The sequence below is a fragment of the Triturus cristatus genome, chromosome 2_2, assembly GCF_964204655.1.
Source record: "Triturus cristatus chromosome 2_2, aTriCri1.1, whole genome shotgun sequence".
In the NCBI taxonomy this organism is placed as follows: Eukaryota; Metazoa; Chordata; class Amphibia; order Caudata; family Salamandridae; genus Triturus; species Triturus cristatus.
Window position 1 is genome coordinate 462,182,502 of NC_140582.1, and position 22,743 is coordinate 462,205,244.

Here is a 22,743-nt window from a genome sequence, read left to right on the forward strand (position 1 = left end):
TGTCTCTTACAGATATATCATTACACAAGTAGTAACTTGTGCATCTGAAAGAGACACGTTAGTGATAGATTCCTTACCTTAGAATATATACCCCAGCAGTACCAACCCCGGTGGTGGCCAATGAAACCGTCTCTCCGGACCCGTCAAGGCAGTAATGCTTGGTAAACGTGTGCAGCGAAGCCCACGTAGCTGCCTGACAAATGTCCAGCAAGGGAACGCCGCGTCCCAAGGCAGTAGTGGCTGCCGTCGCCCTGGTAGAATGGGCCCGCAGCCCCACAGGAGACTCCTTCTTAGCCAACGAGTAACAGGCCTTGATGCAGAGAACGACCCACCGAGAGATCGTCCGCTTGTGCACAGCCCAACCTCTTTTGGTGCCCACATAGAGCTCATCCACCTGGAACTGTTGTGTGTGCTGCAGGTAGAACAAGAGCGCACGTTTTGGGTCCAGATGGTGGAGCCTCTCTTCCTCCTTCGAAGGAGGCGGAAAGAAGGTGGGCAAAGTGATGGCCTGCCCGATGTGGAAGGGCGTGACAACCTTTGGCAAAAAAGGAGGACGAGTCCTTAAAACCACCTTGTCCGGATGAACAGAAGGTAAAGGAGGTTTAGAAGAAAGAGCCTGGAGCTCACTCACTCTTCTGGCAGAGGTGATAGCTACCAGGAAAGCTGTCTTGAGAGTGAGAAGACGCAAAGGACAGGTATGAAGGGGCTCGAAGGGAGCGCACATCAGATATGTCAAGACAAGATTTAAGTCCCATTGAGGCATTATGAACGGCACGGGAGGAAACGTGTGCGTAATGCCTTTTAGGAAACGGTTAACAACCGGGGACTTAAAAAGAGAAGGCTGATCTGGAAGCCGTAAAAAGGCGGAGATGGCCGAAAGATAACCTTTGATAGTGCCCAGAGAAGAGCCCTGCTGGGCCAAAGAAAGAAAGAACAGAGGACTTCGGAAAGAGGGGCAGAAAGGGGATCAACAGCCTTAGCTGTGCACCATGCCACAAACTTGTTCCACCTGCAGGCTTATACCGTTTTAGTGGAGGGACGCCTGGCAGCCAGAATGACATCACAGACTTCGGGAGGAAGATCAAAAGCTGTCAACTGTCGCCGCTCAATCTCCACGCTTGGAGGTGGAGGCTGGACAGGTTCGGGTGGAGGACCGTCCCCTGCTGCTGCGACAGAAGATCCTCCCGAAGAGGCAGATGGATCGGGGGAGCCACGCTCATACTGAGTAGCTCGGGATACCAAACTCTTCGAGCCCAGTTTGGGGAAACAAGAATGACATGGGCCTGGTCGTGCCTGATCTTCTTCAGCACTCTGGGTAGAGGTGGTATAGGTGGAAAGGCGTACAATAGACCGCAACACCACTCGTGACGAAAAGCGTCGCAGAGCGAGTGCCGCCTTGGAAATTCCACCACGCTGAACTGCTGACATTGAGCGTTCTCTTCGGTGGTGAATAGATCTAACCAAGGCTCACCCCACTGTTGAAAGAGACCTTGCGCCACCTCCGAATGAAGACGCAATTCGTGATTCATCATGCACCCGCGGCTGAGTTTTTGTCCGCCCTGGCGTTCAAAGAACCTTCCAAGTGTTGAACCACCAAGGAAATGCCTTGACTTTCCATCCATGTCCAGAGATGCAGAGCCTCCTGACATAGGGTCCACGACCCCACCCCGCCTTGCTTGTTGCAGTACCACATGGCGGTGGTGTTGTCTGTGAACACCTGCACTACTCTCCCCTTGACAGAGGGAAGGAATGCCTTCAGTGCTAAGAGGATCGCCAAGAGCTCCAGAAGGTTGATATGGAGCCTGGACTCCGCCGGAGACCAGAGGCCTCTGATCTCTGCCTCTCCCATGTGGCCGCCCCATCCCAAGAGGGACACATTCGTCACCATTGTGTGCTCCGGCTGGGGAAGGGAGAGGGATCTGCTGCTGACCCAATGCTAGTTTGTGAGCCACCACTGCAACTGTCATGCAGTGCCCTCAGAGATCTGAATGTACTCCGACAGGTCCCCTTGATGCTTCGCCCACTGGAACTTCAGGTCCCACTGCAGAGCCCGCATATGCCATCAGGCATGATTGGTCAGCAGGATGCAGGAGGCCATGAGTCCCAGCAGCCTCAAGGTCATTCTGACTGAAACCCAGGGCAAGGGCCGAAAGATCGGAATCATAGCCCGAATTTCCCTGACTCGCTGTTCGGGAGGATAAACCCGAAACTGCGCCGTGTCCAGAATCGCTCTGATAAAGAGGAGCTTCTGAGAGGGAATCAGGTGCTACTTCGGCACGATGATGGAGAACCCCATCAAATGCAGGAGGTTGGCCATAGTCTGGAGGTGGGAGACGACTGCCAGGGGCGAGCCCGCCTTCAACAACCAGTCGTCGAGATAGGGGAAGACTGAAACCCCTGATCTGCACAGATGAGCTGCGACCACCGCCATCACTTTGGTGAACACCCGAGGGGCACTCGCAAGGCCACGGTGCACGGTGAACTGAAAGTGCTTGTGGCCTACCGTGAACCGAAGGTAAAGCCGGTGGGCCGGCTGGACAGGGATATGAAAGTAAGCGTCCTGCAAGTCCAATGCTACCACCCAATCTTGCGGGTCTAGGGCAGACAAGACCTGAGCAAGTGTGAGCATCTTGAACGTCTCCTTCTGGAGGAAGAGATTGTCGTTCCGAAGGTCTAAGATAGGACGCAGGCCCTTGTCCTTCTTTGGAACCAAGACGTAGAGGGAGTAACAACCACAACCTTCTTCTAGCGTCGGAACGTGCTTGATGGCCCCCTTGGCCAAGAGGGTAGCAACTTCCTGCTCGAGAAGCGTCAAGTGATCCCCGACATGCGGTGATAATGAGGTGGCATTGCTGGAAGGGTAGTCTCAAAGGGGAGGGAGTAGCCTTTTTGGACTATCTGTAAAGCCCACCTGTCCAAAGTGATGGTGCACCAGTGGGGGAGGTGATGGTGAATCCTGCCACCCACTGGTGTTTGGTGGGCCTGAAACACTGGACTAGAAAGGTTTGGAGGCTGAGGTGGCAGGGGAGGTGGTGGACTGACCCGCCCGCTGGCCCCGTGACCCCCCTTGGCGGGTCCCACGTTCGCGGCTGTTGCTGCGCAGGCTTGTGGCTTTGAAACAAACTTGTTGGGGCGCCCCTTCCTTGGCCAAGAAAGGAGCGAAAAGCAGAAGCCGAAGGAGTGCGTGTGGCCGAAAGGCCCAAGGACTTGGCTGTAGCCCACGAGTGCTTAAAACGCTCCAACGCACTGTCTGCCTTGTCGCCAAAAAGGCGAGTGCCATCAAAAGGCATGTCCATCAGAGTGTTCTGGACATCTCCAGAAAAGCCAGTTGTCCTCAGCCAGGCGTGACGGCGTAGCGCCACTGTCGTGGAAATCGCTCTGCCCAGCGAGTCGGCGGTGTAAAGACCACAACGAATCGTGAACTTGGCTGCATCTCTCCCCTCAGCAATAGTTTGGGAGAGCACTGTCCGGGCCTCCTTCGGACACTGAGGCAGCACCTGCGCCACCGTGTCCCACACAGAGTGGGAATTATGACCCAAGAGGCATGCGGTGTTCACAGACCGCAACCCTGAACTGGCAGAAGAGAAAATCTTCTTCCCAAACTGCTCCAGTTTCTTGGATTCCCTGTCCGGAGGTGCGGAAGGGAATGCGCTCGGCGACGCAGAGGCTTGGACAACCAAGCTCTCAGAGGTAGGGTGCTGGGAGAGGAAAATGGGGTCGCCCAGGGCCGGGCGATGGCGTCCGGCCACATTCCTATCCACAGGAGCCCCTTTGTTGGGCCTGGACCAGGTGCCCAAAAGAACGTCCGAAAGTGCATCATTAAAAGGCAGCAGCAGCTCCGTAGAGGAAGCGGCCGGCCGAAGCACTTCTGTCAGGAGGTTAGTCCTGACGGGCACTGTAGGGAGCTCGAGGTGGAGAGCCTCTGCTGCCCTACGCAACACCACTGAATAAGTACCACCCTTCTCCGTAGCCACGGTAAAAGGAGACCGTGTGCCAGGTTCTGGAGAAAAATCCAGATCACCTGCGTTCTCCACATGCTCTGCCCAGTCCGGGTCTAACTCACACTGGGCTGCGAGAGGGTCCTCAGACCCCTCCCAGTCCTCCTAGTCCTCCGTAACCTACAGGGCAGGTGGGAGAGAAGGAGGAGAATGGAGAAAGGGATAAAAATTCCCCATCGCGCGAGGGCGTCGTCTAAGTAGCTTCTGCGACATCATCCCGGCGATCACGACGCCTATGACGGATGCAGAGCCGCACAACGCCACCCTCCGATGCGCGGGGGTACTGCTAACGAAAACTTTCCGGATCCAGTCTGACGCCTAGGGGTAATTCTAAGGTAAGGAATCTAGCACTAACCTGTCTCTTTCAGATATTATTGTCACCAGGAAGGCTGTCTTGATGGTTAGGAGCCTGAGAGGACAGTTGTTCAAAGTCGGAAAGGGAGCACACATCAGGAACGTCAGGACCAGATTAAGGTCCCACTGAGGCATAATGAAGGGAGAAGGAGGCAATATATGTTGCAAACCTTTCAAGAACCTATGTACAATAAAGGTTTGGAAGTAGGAAGGTTGGTCAGCCAACCGCAGAAAAGCAAATACAGCAGAAAGTGAGCCTTCACTGTGCCCAGAGCAGAGCTCTGCTGACCAAGGGAAAGAACAAACAGCAAAACCTGAGAAAGGAGAGCAGAAAAGAGGGTCAACCTGTTTCTCTACACAACATGCCACAAACTTTCCCCAACAGCAGGCGTATTTCGTTTTGGTGGAAGGACACCTGACTGCCATAATAAGACTGCAGACTTCGGGCAGAAGTTCGAAAGCTGTCAACTGTTGCTGTTCAATCTTCAAGCAAGAAAGTGGAGCATAGATAGGTTCGGGTGGAGAACCCTTCACTGCTGCAGTGCCAGAAGATCCCCATGAATGGCTAGCCTGATCAGAGGACCGATGGTCATGCTCAACAGCTCAGGATACCAAACACTTCAATGCCAGTCTGGAGTCACAAGGATGACTGGTGCCCAGTCGTTCCTGATCTTCTTGAGAACTTTGGGCAGGAATGGTATGGACAAAAAGGCGCACAGGAGGCCTGAGCTCCACTTGAAACCAAAAGGTCTCGGAGCGTGAACTGCCTTGGAAACTCCAGCACGCAGAACTGCTGACATTGTCTGTTCTAGGTGGCGGCGAATAGGTCTAACCAAGGCTCTGTCCACTGCTGAAAGAAACCTTGCACCACTTCCGGATGGATGTGGCATTTTTGATCTGCTAGGCATCTCGGCTGAGTTTGTCCGCCTATGCATTCAGAGAATCCACTAAGTGTTGAACAATCAGGGAAATGCGCCGACGTTCCAGCCATGTCTAGAGATGCAGAGCCTCAACCCTACCCCACCCTGTTTGTTGCAGTACCACTTGGAAGTGATGTTGTCTGTGAACACCTGCGTTAGCCTTCTTTTGATGGAGGGTAATAAAGGCTTTTTAATGCCAGCTGGATAGCCCAGAGCTCCAGAAGGTTAATGTGGAGGCTGGATTCTGCTGGAGATCAGAGGCCTGTGATCTCAACCTCTCTTAAATGGATGCCCCATCCCAGGAGTGATGCATCTGCCATTATTGTCAGATCCAATTGGGAAAGGGAAAGAAGTCTGCCGCTGACCCAATTGCGGTTTGTTAGCCACCTCTGCAGCCATATGTAGTTTTCTCTGAGAATTGGGCAATGAAGGAGAGATTCCCCTGATGCTGTGCCCACTAGAACTTCAGGCCCCAAAGCAAAGTTAGCATATGCCATCGGGCATGTGTCACCACCACGATGCAGGAGACCATGAGGCCCAGCAGCCTCAGAGTCAGTGTCACTGAAATCCAGGCTAGAGACTGAAACATCGGTATCATAGACTGAATATCCTGGAATCGTCTTTAAGGAGGATAGGCCTGAAACAGTACGCTGTCCAGGGGAGCGTCTGAGAGGGAGTCAAGTGTGACTTCGACACACTGACAGTGAACCCCAGACTGGCCCGACCTCTGGCTGCCAGACTCACAAGGCCTGTGGGTACTGTGTCCTTGACTACGCAGAGGCTGAGAAGCATGCACGCCGTGGGGGCGGGGAGGGTACAGATGCAGCTGGAATTCTTTTCTGCGGCCAAGAAAGGAGTGAAAGGCAGATTGGGGGTAGTGAGGGGCTGTTAAAAGGCCCAAGGACCTGGACATAGCCTTGCTCTCCTTAAAGCTCTCCAGCACTGAATCTGTCTTGTTTCCGAAGAAAAAGGAGCCATCAAAGGGCATGTTCATAAGTGATGATTGGATATTTCCAGAAAAGTTGTCCTCAGCTAGGCATGGCGCTGTAAGGCCACTGTCAATGAATCCACTCTGCCCAGCAAGTCGGTGGTATCTAGTCCACAACGAATGGTGAACTTGGCTGCATCTCTCCTGTCAGCAACAGCCTGGGAGAGAACAGCTCAGGCCTCCTCCAGGCTGTCGGCATCACCTGCCCAACCATGTCCTACAGAACTTGAGAGTAGCAGCCCAAAAGGCATGCGGTGTTCACTGACCACAGTCAGGCTGGTTGGAAGAAAACATCTTCTTCCCCAAGGTGTCCAGTTTCTTGGATTCCGCATCAAGGCGTGCGGAAGGGAAAGTGCCATGGGAGGTGGGGGTTGGACCACCAAGCTATTCGGGGTAGGGTGTTGCAGCGGGCAGTCATCCTGCTCACAGGAATCCCTGTGCTGGGCCTGGACCATGTCACAAACAGAACGTCAGTAAGGGCTTCATTTAAAGGGAGAAGCAGTTCTGAGGGAGACACTCCTGGCTGAAGGACTTCCATCAAGACATTAATCTTGAATGCCACAGAGGGCAGGTTAAGGTCAAGACATCTGCCTCCCTCTTCACCACCTTTGCGAAAGACGCTCCGTCCTCTGTAGCCATTGCAGAAGAATAAAGCATACCAATATCTGGAGAAGTGTCCAGTTCACTGGCTTCCACCAAATCATCAAACCAGCCCAGTCCACATTAGTATCAAAGGCCTCGTATTTCTCAGGGACCAGCAACCATCCTCTCCTCTGTGAGTCCTAGCCCATTCGAAAAGAGCTCAGGCTCCGGCCTGGAAGGCACGGCCTAAGTCAGTGTCGGGGGACACCCATCCAGCTACTTGTCAGAGTCGAGAATCAGAATGGGGATGGCCCAGAAATGCCAGCATCGGGACCACCGTAGGGGAGAGTCGAGAAGGCACGACTGGCGCCAGTCTGGATCCATCCGTGGATCCAAGTGGCCCCACTAATGCCAGGATCAGAGCCGATGGTGAGAATCCAGCAGTGGCCTCTCCTAAATCCGTGGGGCTCGAGTGCGTGCCGCGGGGATTGGGCTACTAAAATATGAGGCACATGGCCTCATAAAATTCCTAAAGCTAGGCAGAGGTCGCTCAGACTCCGGGAAACTCAGGGAAGCACAGCACTGACCTAAGCACTGTCAACTGCAGAGCAAAGCCATGAATGTCGACGCTCCCTCGTCTTGTCAGCAGACGTACGCGGTGAAGTCAAAGAACTCTTCTACTTCTTTCTTTTCATCTTCTATGGGACCTTCTCGAGTGTCTGGATGACTGCAAGTGCGACAAAGAGCTAGGACTCCATAACCGATCCATTCTTCCCGACCGGGATTGAGATCGTCACAGCGGCCACAGTTGAGCAGGCCTGGTACTGGAGGGATTGCCCCCTCATGACCTTCTGGCACGACAATAAGAGCAGGCCTTTGGATAGTGGTCTCACTCTAGGCACCCCAGGCATACAACATGCATGTCAGTCCCTGACATCTGTTGGTGACAGGCGCCACAGGGCATGAAACCGGCCTTCCAGGATGACAACCCTGCCACACCAGGAAAAGATTCTTAAAAACACTTAAGTCGAAAAAGGTTTAGTCAATATAGGCACTGCATATGTCACATCCAGCGAGGGCAATGCAGACAATGCCACGCAGAGCCGGTCGACGCCACCTACTGGCGCGCAGGGGTACTACTCGTGAAAAATGTCCAGATCCAGTCTGACTACTGGAGATATTTCTAAGGTAAGGAATCTGCGGCTAGAAGTCTCTATCAAATTACAGCATCACTGCTCTATGAAATGTAAAGGATTCTACTTTCCAGAATTTTGTGATGCAGTTGCATGTAGTGGTATTGTCCATTAACAGTAAAACCAGACTAGCCCTCAGAAAAGCAGAGCTCTTTAGTGAAACCAAAGCACACTGATGGCTATAAATAAAAAAGTTCTTATACTTTCAAAATGTTACAACCTTGGTTGAATCTCTTATTAACTAGTATCCCTCCTTCTCAGTGTGAGGAGCGCTGCTTGACAAGTCACTGCTTTGGAGCTCCCTAACCAATACTGGAAATACCTGCATCAGTGTTCAAATGGATATTCTTCCATAAAATTAGGAGGTCTGCAGTATTGCTAAATTGAGTAATGCAAAACAAAAACAAAAAGACTGATGTGACAATCCCTATAAATAAAGCCAGTAGACCTTTACGAACAATAAAGAGATAAAAAAACTAAATGATATGGGGTTTTTGCCTCAAAGTAATAAGTATTTTGTGAGGTCCCTCCAGCATCTGGATCACATCTGTCACACCTGAGGGCTTGTATGAGCGTCTGGCTGATGTCAGACAGACACAAATAAGTGGCAGATGTCTTCTACACCCAATTTAGACAGACATTTATTTACTCCAAATAGCCCAGAATGGACATCAGCCACTTTTTGGCCAAACTTTAAACATGGCCCAAGTCACTATTTTAGTCTTTCAAACAAGACCCTTCCTTATAATGAGCAAATAATCTAATGTTAGAAATCAGCATGTGTATGCCATCGACCGTACAATTTGCATACATCAACTCAGCAATGGCAGAAGAGTGAACTTATGTATGCTTCTTATGATTCTTGTAAGAGTCAATCCTGTTCTACACACTCAGGTGGTTTAGAGCACCCTAGAAATGTACGGAAACCCAATAACAAACCCAATTAGAGATTTCATAAAGAAACTAAAATATTTAAGCTGGATGCCGAAGGGTGTTACCCGACATTAGGAGCAGACATAACCTCCACCATTGCTGCTAAGGATAACTCATCGAACACAAACATCCATTTGAACAAAATGTGTTTTCTCATACTTGGCCACATTAACATACATTAACACAACTGAATAAAATCCAGCTTCAAAGAGTGTCATCCTGCAATAGGTACGACCTCAAATTTTTTTGGGGGGACCGAGAGAATCTTTCTTTTTAGCAAACACAGGAATCACGGCGCGTTTTGGAAAGTAGCCACTGCTGTCTTCGTACACTACTAAGAGTTCTTGTCAGTACATTACCTGTTCTTTACTTGCAGGTTATGATTTCTGTCACTTTAACAATAGGAGATTTTCAGGGATACAACTGCAGCCTGCGATTCACATTTCAGCCTTGTGTTACTCTTCCTGTAGTACACAACATCCTTAAGCATTACATTTAGTCATTGAGTATAAAGGTGGCCTCTTATTTCAAAGTTAATATCTCAGTCAGGAGATGGGTAGTCATTTTAGACCAATATTTAAAGTAGTAATTGACATCAACAATTCTGCCAAATGGACACAATCACAGTATGATCTTTAGACAACTAATTACATTTTACAATACCTGTGGCGTATTTGTGATGGGCAGACAAATCCCCAAATCATTGACAGTGAGCTGGAGGAAAAGGGTGCCAAATGCCTGGGCAGATGTTTGCTGGATACCAGGCAGCATGTCTACTACTTCCTTAGTAGCCACATGCACATCCTTATTTAATGCTAACCGCTGTTCATTCCAGTTATCGTAGGCGGCTTTGTAGTTCAGCCAAAACAGCACAGCTGAAATTATAAACAAAAATCAATGTGCATGTTTCTAATGAAATGCTACAGTCATTGGCTTAGCACAAAAAATAATTAGTTGTTGCACACAATGGATTTTCTCTACTTATAAGACAGCCAATGAAAAATAAACATCTCAACAGTCTGCTACAGAGTTGAAAATATTTTACACAACAAGCTGGCACATGAAATCCTAGCAACATTAATTGTGACTAAGGCACCAATTTTCCTCGGACGGATGATCCTGATTCAGGACCCAACAGGAATCTACACCTCCACGGGGATTACAACTGATGCAGAAATACACCATTTTCATGCCCGTAAAAATGCCCCACATTCTGAGTTCTACAGCTAGCAATGGGATAATTAACAACGGTGTTGCCATGTTATCGCCATCACTTTTGAGTTCATTACATTTTAACTGCAATCTGATATGGAAACCCACCCTCTCTCCTCTGGCGGAACATCCTGTAGTGCAGGGGTAAAACACACTGACCATAAACATGGAAGGCCCCCGAAATACCACCTTCAATTAACTTTAATTTCAATGGTTCTAGTACTCATATGAACGTGATGCAATACTTCAATTTAAAATGGCATAAACCATCTTCCAAGATGTTTTCTAGAGAGAACATTAGTGAGAAATACAAACTAATAGTTGAAGAGTGATGCACTTTTGCAACATCAATCATTTAACTATATGCCTTTATGCCACCAAGCACTTTGGCGCCTCGTCAGGGGGGTATAAAGTTCTATACAGATGTGTTTGCAAATCAATTCTGAACTGCACTCATTTTTAGGTCTCGCCCGACCCAGCGCATGCGCTGGTCTGGCGAGACTTATTGAGAGGGCTCCAAAAAGTGCTACCAGGCCAGCCTAGAGCTACAGTGCATGTGCGCGGACGCGCGAGCCGCGCTTGACCGAGATTACTTTCACGGCTGCTTTTATGTTTGATCGCTATCGCGATCACTTTCACGGCCGCTTGGCATAGCCAATAGGTCTCACTTTTGGGACCTTATAAGTATTTAGTTATGCAACTGTTGCATGGCTAAACACTTATAAGGTCCCAAAGGCGAGACCTATTGGCTATGCCAATGCTTGTTTCCAGTAGCCATCCATTTCCCCTTCTCATCTTGAGCTACATCTCATTCTTATTTTTCATATTTGGTCAAACTTAATTTCTCTGAACACTTTGCTGAGTGTCTCTACGAGGCACAACAATGGTTTTCCTTGAGTCGTCTTTTCTCTGCGCTCTTTGGGACTTTTAATGCATCATACCACATCTATTGTTATTTGTGTCTGACACTGGTACTGTACTTTGATTAAAAGCACCTTCTAATTCCATTAGCATTCATAACAAAACATCTCTTTGACATAGTTACAGCACGATCTCTAAAAATGTAATTCTTATTGGCCAGAGACCAGAGATTTTTTTAATTGCATTTTAGCAGTACTGTTCTGTTCTGTCTTGGACACTAACTGTTCTAGTCCCCGACCGCCATGTCCTCTCACAGGCAAGTTGAAAATAAGCCACTTCTAATCCTGGCCCGCTGATATAACTCTGTAAAAAAAATTATGTGTTGAGATTTTCATTTTTGATTTAGGTTTTTGGATCTTTAGAGAAATAATTTAGCTTCGGTAGACATTGCTTATGTGGGTCAAATGTTTCTGGATGACATTTTTAAACAAGAATCTGCAATGCAATAGGTCTCGCATTTACGCGAAATTGAGATATTGGCATTGTAAATGACAATGCCTTTTATTTATATTTTGGTTTTTAAAAATAAATAAAAGGTATTGTCATTTACAATGCCAATAGCTTAAATTCTAGCGAATGCGAGACCAATTGCATTTCAAATGCTTGAAGACATCGCTGAGTTGCCCCCTTCGGTCTCCCATGGCCCCTGAACAGTTCCCTGTTTGCTACGAGTTAAATAAACAAGTGTGTGGTCACAACTGGGCACGAGAGACTCTCCTGCCCTCCGGTAGTAAGAGAAATGCATTAAAAAAATATTGCGTAAAGACTAGAGAAGACGTACCGTGTAACAACCGAAGTAAAGGGGCCAGTCCTCATGGGAAGTTACAAATGAAGACAAGGCGGTACTAAGGAGGGCCTAAAAACGAATCAGAAGCCAGCCTTTAGCAAGGACAATGACACAAGCCAATGACAAATCTGGGCAGAGAGTGGGTGGGGCTTCAAGTACATGCTCCAATACAGGATGGCTCACAGAGCAGCGCAGGCGCTGCCCAGGCTCGACCTAAAATGGCTGGCGTGTTTTAGGAATGATGTAATATTTCAGGAACCATGAGGCCAATATACTTTTCATTTTGGTGCCTATAGGTTTTGGGGGTGAAGTAGTCTTATGGAGACAGAAAATAACTCTTCTGAGCAATCCTTCCGCCATTTTCCAAAATAGTTGCCATAATAGAGGAAGAAGAGACATATATAGAAATGAAACAAATAATAATGGTTTTTAATCCTTTTATGTATACACAAAACAAAGTTTATGATCTGAATAAGAAAAAAATAACGTTGATCACTTTTTCATAGTTCACTTTATTTGTTTCGGCAATCACTCGTGGTAAAGTTGCTGAATGTTGAACATTTTAGAAGAGCATATCGACAGGGACATCTTATTTTTTCACAGGTTTTGCAAGTACATATACATGCAAGTTCTGTGGTTATGGGCTTTACAAATTTCATAGGTTTTAGCATTCCATCAATATCTTCCCAACCAAATTTGCACGTATCTTTCTTAATGTATGCATGATCCAAAACATTTTCACAACTTCTGATCAAGTAGAACACTTCTTTAATGTGTCCACACACAGAATATAACACCAGTGGACGGTCACTTAGCAAGACGGATCTCTTGAGCTCACTGTACCGAAGATTGTCAAATGTATGAGAGTCAGAACTTGTTTTCCACACACGCACAAATTATTTTCCTATGTCTTTAAAGTCACATTCTTCCTCTGTCCCAGCAAATCCTTTTAGAAACTTCACAGGTTCAGCAGTTAAAACACCGAGCTTTGTTGCAATTTTGCTCATAGTGTCATCACCCGTAAGAATGTGTGCCTTGATAAGAACACTGGGTATCTCTGGGTCAAGTTTCTTGCACAGAATATTGAGCATGATTAAGTTTTTTTTCTCGCCTGTTCCATAGCGTATTCATAACTCTGACCATCTCTGACTTATGAACATTGCAACAAATCTAAGCAGCACAATAATAACATCTGCGTCATTTGACAGTACAATGATTCAATTGGAACCATTTCGATCAGCCAACTCAACATGTGGAACAACATGAAGGTCAGCTTCTTCCAATTTGCTGTCAAGTCCTTGAACAATAATGCCTGTACTTTTTGAATATATTTCTGCATTCACCAACTCCTCATTGACAATCATTCCACTAGCAATACTTGGAAATTCAGTGTTCACTGAAGCATCAGGAGTTTTGGCAAATTAATATCTTCAAGTTCATCTTGTTTGATGTTGATGACCACAATTTATCAAGTTTCACTGGTATAGGGGTCAAATTTTTGATGCAGGCAAGGTCAATTGTCCCACTTGCAGACATTCATCTGATTCTCTTACATTCTTTGGCAGATAGTTCAAGATAACTGTCAAAGACAATGTGCAGTTCTTGCAAGGTGCAAATCCTATGTTTTGACCCCAAAATGAAGTATATAGGTCTCACGGTTCCTGAAATATTACATCATTTTTACAAATTTTGTCCAGAAAAATTCGGCCCAGATTAGCAATGTCAACCCATGCTAAGTTACTTCTCTAATGATACAAAAACACAAATCAAAAAAGAAAATCTCTGGACAACAATTTCTTTTTTTTACAAAGATATACAAAGGGGCAAAGACTAATCAAAAGCAATAACTATGCTTCAGTTAATTAGACATGAATCTGGTGTACATTCAGCTTTTACCCATGAGTTCCATTTTATTACTTTCTACATAACAAAAGTGGAATGCAAAGTCGATTCCGATGGCATCATTAGCCCTTGTAAGAGCGAAATACCAGGCAAGTCAGTCTCCCAGTTTCCTTACTTATCATTACATTTGGAAATCCTAAATAGTGTCCTACTTTAATGCAGGACTACAGGGAAACAGCCTGAACGTCATCAACCAGCTACACCCTAGCAATCTACATATTCCTGCTCCAACACCTCCAAAGGAATTCATAGGGGAACGCTGTGACATTTCTTGCATTCTCCTCCGAATCCATGAAACATAGCCTATTCTGCACTTCAATAGGCACTCAAATACCATCAAAATGGCAATCATGGGCAAAAAGATGTATTTTAATCTTTTTTTTTTAAATTACTAATAGTTTTTCACAATTAGAAGTCAAAACAAGAAATCAGGCCATATAGATGATACAAAAGAATTAACGGCCTTCTTCAATAATGGCTTTTATTGGTCATGAGTTAATTAGTTGGACATATATAATAATGTAGAAAGAGGAACAATTATACTATATTACCTCTGTCAAAGGCAACGGGTTGCGCATAGACAATTGGTCTGTTTAAAGTAATAAGCACTGCCTCACGATCGGATGAGCCACTTATTTCTTCTTGAAGAGCATTTCGCAAACCAATTTTTGTTTTGAAATAAGCAACTTGGTGGAAGTCAGAACCAGCTTCTTCATAAACCTTTGAATAATTAAGGAGAAATACAATTAGTAGGTTATACAAAATGAATAAATGACATTGTAGTAGATATAGTGGTCTATGAAAAGACAATTTCATTTTTTTGAGCAGAAAAAAGCACAACACATAAAATCTGAAAAATGCAAAATGTTTTCCACTTTAATAAAGGCAACACAGGTACTACTCAAAATAAAAGAAAGATCATTTTGGCTTCTGACTTAAAGAGACATGTAGTTTGAAATGTGTACAGTGATTGGTACCATAAGTATGGTGCCAGCAGAAGCAGTAATATTCAACTTTTAAAAGTTACTTACCTTCTCCAGTTAGAAACATTCAGTACTGAGAAGAACAAACAAGACATAATCCTTTCTCCACCATCAGTGACTTCACCTTCTGCTTGCTTTAAATAAAGTTTAAGAATGGTGGGCATCTGGCTTACATCAGTAGCTTTCCCACCTTTAACTGACACATATATGTATTTTGAATGATAAGAGTCTAAAACAGAAGTGTTATGGTTATATTACAGGTGCTCACAGCATCAAGTACAGATAGAAGGCAAACCAGTAGAAAGGTAATCAGAAGATAATGCCTGAATTTTAACAAAGGGCAAAGATAGACAAGGTTTGTGGGTATGGGTTAGTGGGAGATGTGTAAGATAAGAAAGGAGTGTGATAATTAATAGATCTGAACATTAGAGTTAGGAACTTGTATAAGGATATGTAAGCCTGACTGCTTGAGGTCTAAGGGAAGTGGAGGAGGTGAACTTGGGAAGGTCAGAAAAGGTTTAAGTGGCAAAAGTGGGGTGGAAGAAGTGGAAAAGGCCAAGGAAGAAGTTGTTGCAGTATTTAGATTGTGGGAGACAAATATGCCAACCATAATCTCTGTAATGGGGAAGTAAGATGGTGGATGAGCAGGTGGATGTGGTCACATGTAGTGGCACATATGCTGGAAGTGGAAAGCTTCTTTTCATTGACAAAAAGAACCTGGAACGTGTAGGCCAGGGGTGAAGAGAGAATTAAGTGGGCATAAATGGTACAGGTTACATTAGATCTGAGAGCAGATTAGGGAAAGTAGAGAATCTTGATTTTGGCAGCGTTATAAAATACAGTGTGAGCGGACATCCAGTATGTAACTACAAGAAGAAGCAATGTATCACGAGACAAAGATGTGGCAGAAGAACAAGAAGATGGACATTATGTTCCTAAAAGAATATATTTTGTGGAAAACAGAAGGGGGTTCAACATTTACATATTCTGGATTCCCTTTGCTAGAGAGGCAGGAGTGGAGATAAAGGAGCACCATACCATAAAGTGGAACATGGTGGTAAGGAAGGAGTACCAGAAGAATGAAGCATTTAGGATATCTATGTGAGGGAACTCTGTCAAGAGTAAGTCTTGTTCAACAGTATTAACATTGGTTCAATGATCAATACAGATGGAGACGAAATAGGCCATAGATTACAAAGGCAATGAAGTTGGAGATATGGTAAGCACTTGGTTAGTGGAGCGCACTACGTTGACACACAATTGAAGGCATTTGTGGAGGTGGTGATAAGGCACTGACTGAGTCTTATGGTTTAACAGTTTTTATATAAGGTTTGAAAAAAGCACCTCCTCCTCCCAGGACATGTTCTCTGGAACTAATTTAGGCCTAGGTTATCTGATCTCTGCATCTCACAATTTCAAGGAACCTCTGATTTCTCGGGTGTAAAGGAATATCACTTCTTTTGATGGTACACATTTAGCCTCGCCTTTGGGGTGAGGGAGACTTTCACATTAAGGTAGGTAAGCTCCTTTATCGTGAGTGAAGCTCTCTTTGCTACAACGTTATAGGGCTCAAATTCAGGAACAGGAAAACACAGAGGACTCTATAAAATATTTTCATGATTCACTTCCTTCACTCGTCACTGCCTCTCGGGATCAATTCTAGCAGCAAAGGTATTTCATATGACCACCATCACTGCATCCGCCCCTTCCTTCCCAGAAGATTCTTCTCATTAGGGGGGAATTTCCTTTAAGTCTACCTCTGCATACTGGGTGCAAGTCATTTAACTACATTGCAATAGGGAATGATTTTACTACCCATGGTTGCAGACTGTCTAGTAACTGATCTTGAAGAGTATGGGTAGCATGTTCCCTGCCAGGCAGCTCTTGTCTGTTATAGCTTCCAGCAGAGACTAGTTTAAATTTCTAATCTATTAGTCCAAAAAGCCACATAGAGCTTCTGTCTCGTCTTGAGATTTTTCAACTCCTGCAAACCTCTCAGACAGTTATTGTAGTTAAGCTTCTAGGATATGCATGAATGCTGAAACGTACAGGGGATAGTTCATTTGATCGGCAAGGCACTATTTCTGGGTATTTGTAGTGACAGAAAAGCACATTCTTTTTTTAACTCTTTTTATAGCACATTATGGTATAGCATAGTACGGTACAAACCTGTGTAAAATCAGAGGATCTTAACAGACAATCATTTTTTTGTCACTAACCATCCCATGTATTGCGCCCCCCTCTTCTACTCACCACAGAAGTACCATGCATTAATTCTAGTGGCAGATGTTGCCTCTATACGTGTTCCATTTCCCCCAAACCTTATCCCATTTTTTGGGGCATCCTCTGTTTGTATAAATTGCCCTCTCAGCTAACATGCACCAATCGACATCACGCTCCCATTCCATTATTGTTGGTGATTCAGGAACGCCCCATCTATGGGCAATGATACGCTTCACAAGTATATAGCCCATGGCCGCCCATAGCTGGTCCATGTGACTCAAGTCTGTAGCATCCCAAATATTAAGCAAACAAGTCTTGGGGAACAAAGTCTAGATCATCCCACATACTTCGCCAATAACATTATTAACTGCAACTCAGAATACCTAAATGATTGGCCAATCCCCGATTAGAAAAGTACATTCTTTACACTAATTCAATTGGATGAGAAGTGTGTATTACATTTCCACAACCCTTTAACCTTTATTTATGGTGGAAAAGTACAAGCAACATTATGTCTTGAAGGAGACATAGCAGATATATGTGAGTATCGCAGTCTATCAGTCATTGCAGATGGATCACCTCCCAACACTGAGAGATCTTAATGTGACTGATAAACAGAAGCCATACCCTTTCATACATATGCACGTTATATGCTGTTATGAAAGGAGCTTTTAAATCACATAAATAGGCCACATCTTTCCCAAAATATATTGCTTGAAGGAGCTGTTGGTGATGCATCTGCTGACGTTCCAAAAGATAACTATGGCCATGTAGTCAGACCACCAACTGGCTGCCTTCCTACACTAGACGCCACAATTCACCCCAGCTAAATTCAGTTGAACCACAACTATATATCGACTTTTTGAGCAAGAAAGATTTGGAGGACCTAGAATCCTAGCTTACTTCCAACAGCAATCGGGACAAAATAAACTCAGTTCAAAAACTCTATGGATGTTTCCATGAAGCATTTAATACCTTAATCCCACACAAAACATCTAAAACACGACAGAAGAAAAACAATCCTCTTGGATGAAAGTAAACTGAAAAAATAACACAACTTGCTAAGCTTCAGAGCGCCCGGTTCCAACGAAACAACCCTCAACACAAAATACACCAACATAGACACAACACAAGTCAACAATAAAATAACTTACTAGTCAAGCAGAATCCACAGCTCAAAATGTCCTAATAAAGAATTTATAAAATATCCAGTGAATTTTGGGATTCAAAATGCAACAAAGGAAATCCATTCCTTATCTCAAGCTTTTTGTCACAAACTGCCATAATATTACACAACCAAAGACAACATGTTGGATTCTCACTGAAATAAAAACCCAATACCACTAACCTATTTCCAACAAATCCCTCCAGGGTAAGATTTACTCAGCCTCTGCACCCCTTCAAAGAACTATCACCAACTGAATTTCTGGCTCTCGTCAAAGCACACAGATCAGTCGATTGCCCCTCTGACCCTTGCTTACCACAAATCTTCAAAAACATACTCCTAACAACTTAAGTGGCCATCCCAGTCAGGAAACTGATGAACATCTCACTAACAATAGGAGTTTCTCCAGAAGACTTTAAAAAAAGGAGTAAAAATGATTGTTACTAATGAAGACAAACCTGGACCCTCAAGACCCCAATAATTCAGACCTCCAGCAAATGGACTATTCCTGGGCAAACTTATTGAAAGACCAGCCTTCTCCCAGCTATCATAATTAATTGAATAAAACTCCCTACCTTACTTCTTCCAAACAAGTTTCTATACAGGCAGAGGCACTGAATCAGCCCACCATGCACAGTGGTATCATTAATGGTGTCATTTGAGATGCCATTAGTGATGTTATCAATTATATCATTAGACATGTCCATTTTTATGTAATATGTGAGGTCATAAGCAGTACATGGCACGTGCAAAAGTTATAATTATTTGAGGGTTCTCAGGCCCTGCAGCGAGACCCTGCTGCCGACCCCCATGGACATCTAACTCTTACCCGTGCTTGCCATGGCGTTGGCCATAGGGTCTAGCCACGTATTAAGGATGACATTAACCCAGGGAGGTATCATTATATTACCCTGATGAAAGCCCCGGACCTGTTTGGGCCTTAGAGAAGGGCTGAAACAGGTCGGTATAATTCAGGGTCATGGGACCATAAAAAACCACATTACCCACAAGATATTGTTTTTAACTTTCCCCATTTTCTACGCTAATAAAGGGATACCTTGGAGAAGTTGAGGGATTTTTAATCTCTAGTTAAGCCCCATGGTCATCCCGGGAAAACGATCGAGCCCACCCTGACCTTTAGGAGTCAGGGTGAACCCAATGATGAAGCATGACAATACTAGAGTATGTGAGGGTTATATATAAAAAAATTATTTTTTTCCTTCCCCGCAGTCATTGCACGGAGCTACTGTGGCCACCGCGGGTGACCTCCCTCCTTTTTAGGTCGAGCTTAGACTGCGCATGTGCTGTCGCAAGACCTGTAGTAAATACAATATCGAGGGTAATTTCTCCTGCCGCTTGCCATTGGTTAACTGTGGCATTGTTTTTGTTAGAAGGCTTATGGTTGGCTGTAGATACGATAAGTCACGTCCGTTTTTGGAGGAAGCAGCACCGACCAACTACAGTTATGTTACGCTGCAGGGCTGTATCTTTTAATTTAGGGACTACTTTGTTGTTTTTTTGCCATGGCGCCTGGTTCGCACATACGTTTAATATTCACGGTGTTGCTCGGCCGCTTTCCTCGGTGTTGTCACCCCCCACCACCACAACTTCCCTCGCCCCTTGTTTGCCATGGCGCCTGGTTTGTGCATACGTTTAAGATGCACAGCCGCTTCCCTCAGTGGTGCACGGCCGCTTTCCTCAGTGTTGCCACCTCCCACCATTACCCTCCCCTCGCTCCTTGTTCGTTCTTTCCTCATTTATTTTCACCCCTCCCGGACCAAGCTTAATTTTGCCGCTTTCACTTTTTAAACAAGGGCACGCACTTTTAACAATGGTGCCCGTGGCTCGTTTTAAGATCCTGGGACAAGGAGAATGGACAGCGCTGGCTCCTTCAGATCTCTGCTCCCATACTGCTCGAAGGACCCCACCACTGCTGTCTTGCTTGTTTATTAAGGGGGCAGACGGAACTCAAAACACAGGGGCACAAGCGGGCTGTACCAAGACACACAGTTACGCTCTATGTTCAACAACGCTCACAGCCGTCTGAGAAAAGGTATTTTTCTATTTGTATACCACGGGTCTCCACACACATACTTTTTATGTAGACGGGCACCGTGCTTTATTTCACTATGTTGTGTTGTGTATGCTTATTTTTTTCTGTGTGGCTCAATAACATGCAGCATTTTGGCGGCCGCACTTCTTACTTATAGCGCGGGTCGCCAAACCATTTCTTTATTAAAAATATAACTTTGTAAAGCAGCAGCATGCCAGCTTGTTGTTATTACCGTGAATTCACCACTCCAGAGAAATACTGTAAATGATTATCACTAACACAAACACGTTGGTAAATGGACACCCATAAAGGGAACAACCAGGAGGTAACGCTAAATCTGTAGGTAATATCATCACTTCAGAGATGTGCCGCCAGCTCTAGCACTCAATGAGCAGGGTATAAGCAGCTACACAGTTGCAAGGGATTTTCCCAGGGAATGGCTTCCTGATCCCACCATTACCTTTCTCCATGTCTTGTGGAAAGGGTCCCTGCTTGAACCTTCATGCAAACATCGCATTGCTACTTCTCTGCATTTCTATCCATAGCTTGAGGCCTTTACCTTTAATACACTAAAGGAATTTTGTCCTACAAAATGAGTAGGCATTCCTCTGCAGCAAGCTGACTGCTGTTCAGTGAGCATTTTTGCACAGAGTTCAGCGCGGGGTCACTAGGGCAAGTGAGGCAGCCTCCTGTACCACTTCGGAGTGAGCACTGGTGCACGGGAGCCAGGGGGTTGCTCCGCTCTGGGACTCTCACACTATCCCGCACCTTCTTTCTCCTCTTTTTTGTGCTCTTTGTAATCTCCTCTGTCGCTTTTTATCTCTCTTCCTCCTGGTTCTCTCGCTCTTTCGTTCCCTCCCCATTCACTTCTCCCCCCTCTCTTGGCTCCTTTTCACGGCCTCTCTTTTCTTTCTCTTGCTGTCCTTTGCTCTATCCATTTGATTCTTTCCCTCCTCTTGTTTTCTCTCTACCCCCTATATTTTCTTTCTATTTCTCCTTCCTCTCCTCCCCCCGCCTGTTATTTTCATTATTGTTTTGAGCTACGTGAAGTCGCACCTATGAACGAGCGATTTCAAACTCTCCTTATCTCTAGTGAAACCCAAACGCGCGCAACATTATGCTTACTCCGCCCCTCTCGTTCAGTCGTGTCATCGTTTTTCACTACAAACACTCGTAATAAGTCTGCCCACATAAAACAAGCATTTGCAATGCAATAGGTCTCACTTTTGTGGGAGTTTGAGCTATTAGCATTGTAAAAGACAATGCCTTTTATTTATGTTTTAAAAACCAAAACATAAATAAAAGGCATTGTCATTTACAATGCCAATAGCTCAAATTCACGTAAATGCGAGACCTATTGCATTGCAAATGCTTGTTTACTCTGTCATTCTGTTGTTCTTTGGACCACACCAGTGGGTTTAGGTGGTATACTCATAGGTTTAATGGTTATGTCCGCACATGCACCATCTTTCCTTACCCTTGATGGTGGGCAGGAAAGCCTTCAACACCAAGCAAATTAATCTCAACCCCAGCAAGTACACGTGGAGTCAAGTCTTTTGAGGCCAGGGTCCCCTGATCTCCACCTCTCCCAAATGGCATCCACAATCCAATAGTGTTGCAATTGTGACTGCCATCAGCCCTGGGTGGGGTAAGGAGTGGGGTCTGCCACAGACCCAACTGTGGTCCAGTATCCATCATAGCATATGTTTTGTAGTCTCCTCTGAAATCTGGATTTAATCAGACAGATTTCCCTGATGTTGCTACCACTGGAATTGCAGGTTCGGCTGCAGAGCCTATGGGCCCACAGAACAGGGATGTGAAAATAAGCATCCTGCAGGTTGAACACCACCATCCAGGGTCCAGGACAGACAGAGTCTTGGCTGGCGCAAGCATCAGGAATTTGTCCTTCTACAGGAAGGCATTGAGAGTTCGGAGATCTAAAATAGGCCAAACGCCTATGTCCTTCGGCACAAGGAAATAGTGAGAGTAACACCTAGTCTATACTTCCAAGTCCAAAATCCCTCCATGACCCCCCCTTTGCCAACAAGGGCCAGCATTTCTGGCTGAAAGATGGGCAGATGGTACTTTGCCAGCTGCCCTCAAGGAGGTGGAAGGGACAGCAGGGTAGACAGAAAGGGAAGGGCATAACCCTGGCATACAATTTGTAGGACCCACTTGTTCATCATAATGGCCTGTCACTCCTTGAGGAAAGCAGACACGCCCAAGGAACATCCTGTATCTCTACTCTAATAAAAGTACTCTAGGACTGAGTTAGCTTTATCCTTAATAAAATAAGATCCATCAAAAGACTTTTCCATTAAAAATGCTTGGACGTCTCTAGAGAAACCCGTGGACCGCATCCAGGCAAGGCTGCAGAAAGCCAAATTGCTGTCCATGACATGTCCTATGCAATCAGTATATATGGGAATGTTATACTATGACATTATTGAGATGGTATCTCTGACATGTAATATTAGCCCAAAAGATGGGTGCTTATGCAATATATTGTTGAATGTGAGATGCTTTATG

General features: G+C 45.4%; 1 protein-coding gene across 12 annotated transcripts in view; it reads right to left on the reverse strand.

The window, feature by feature from the left end:
* The window catches only part of BLTP1 (bridge-like lipid transfer protein family member 1), a 1,988,102-nt gene that overhangs the window by 698,564 nt on the left and 1,266,795 nt on the right, over window positions 1–22,743 (reverse strand). For all 12 annotated transcript variants that reach the window (XM_085641559.1, XM_085641555.1, XM_085641564.1 and 9 more), the window contains 2 exons: window positions 14,342–14,510; window positions 9,632–9,843 (listed from right to left, as the gene is read on the reverse strand). In XM_085641559.1, the coding sequence (XP_085497685.1) occupies window positions 9,632–9,843; window positions 14,342–14,510 (381 nt within the window). The remainder of the gene's footprint in view (window positions 1–9,631; window positions 9,844–14,341; window positions 14,511–22,743) is intronic.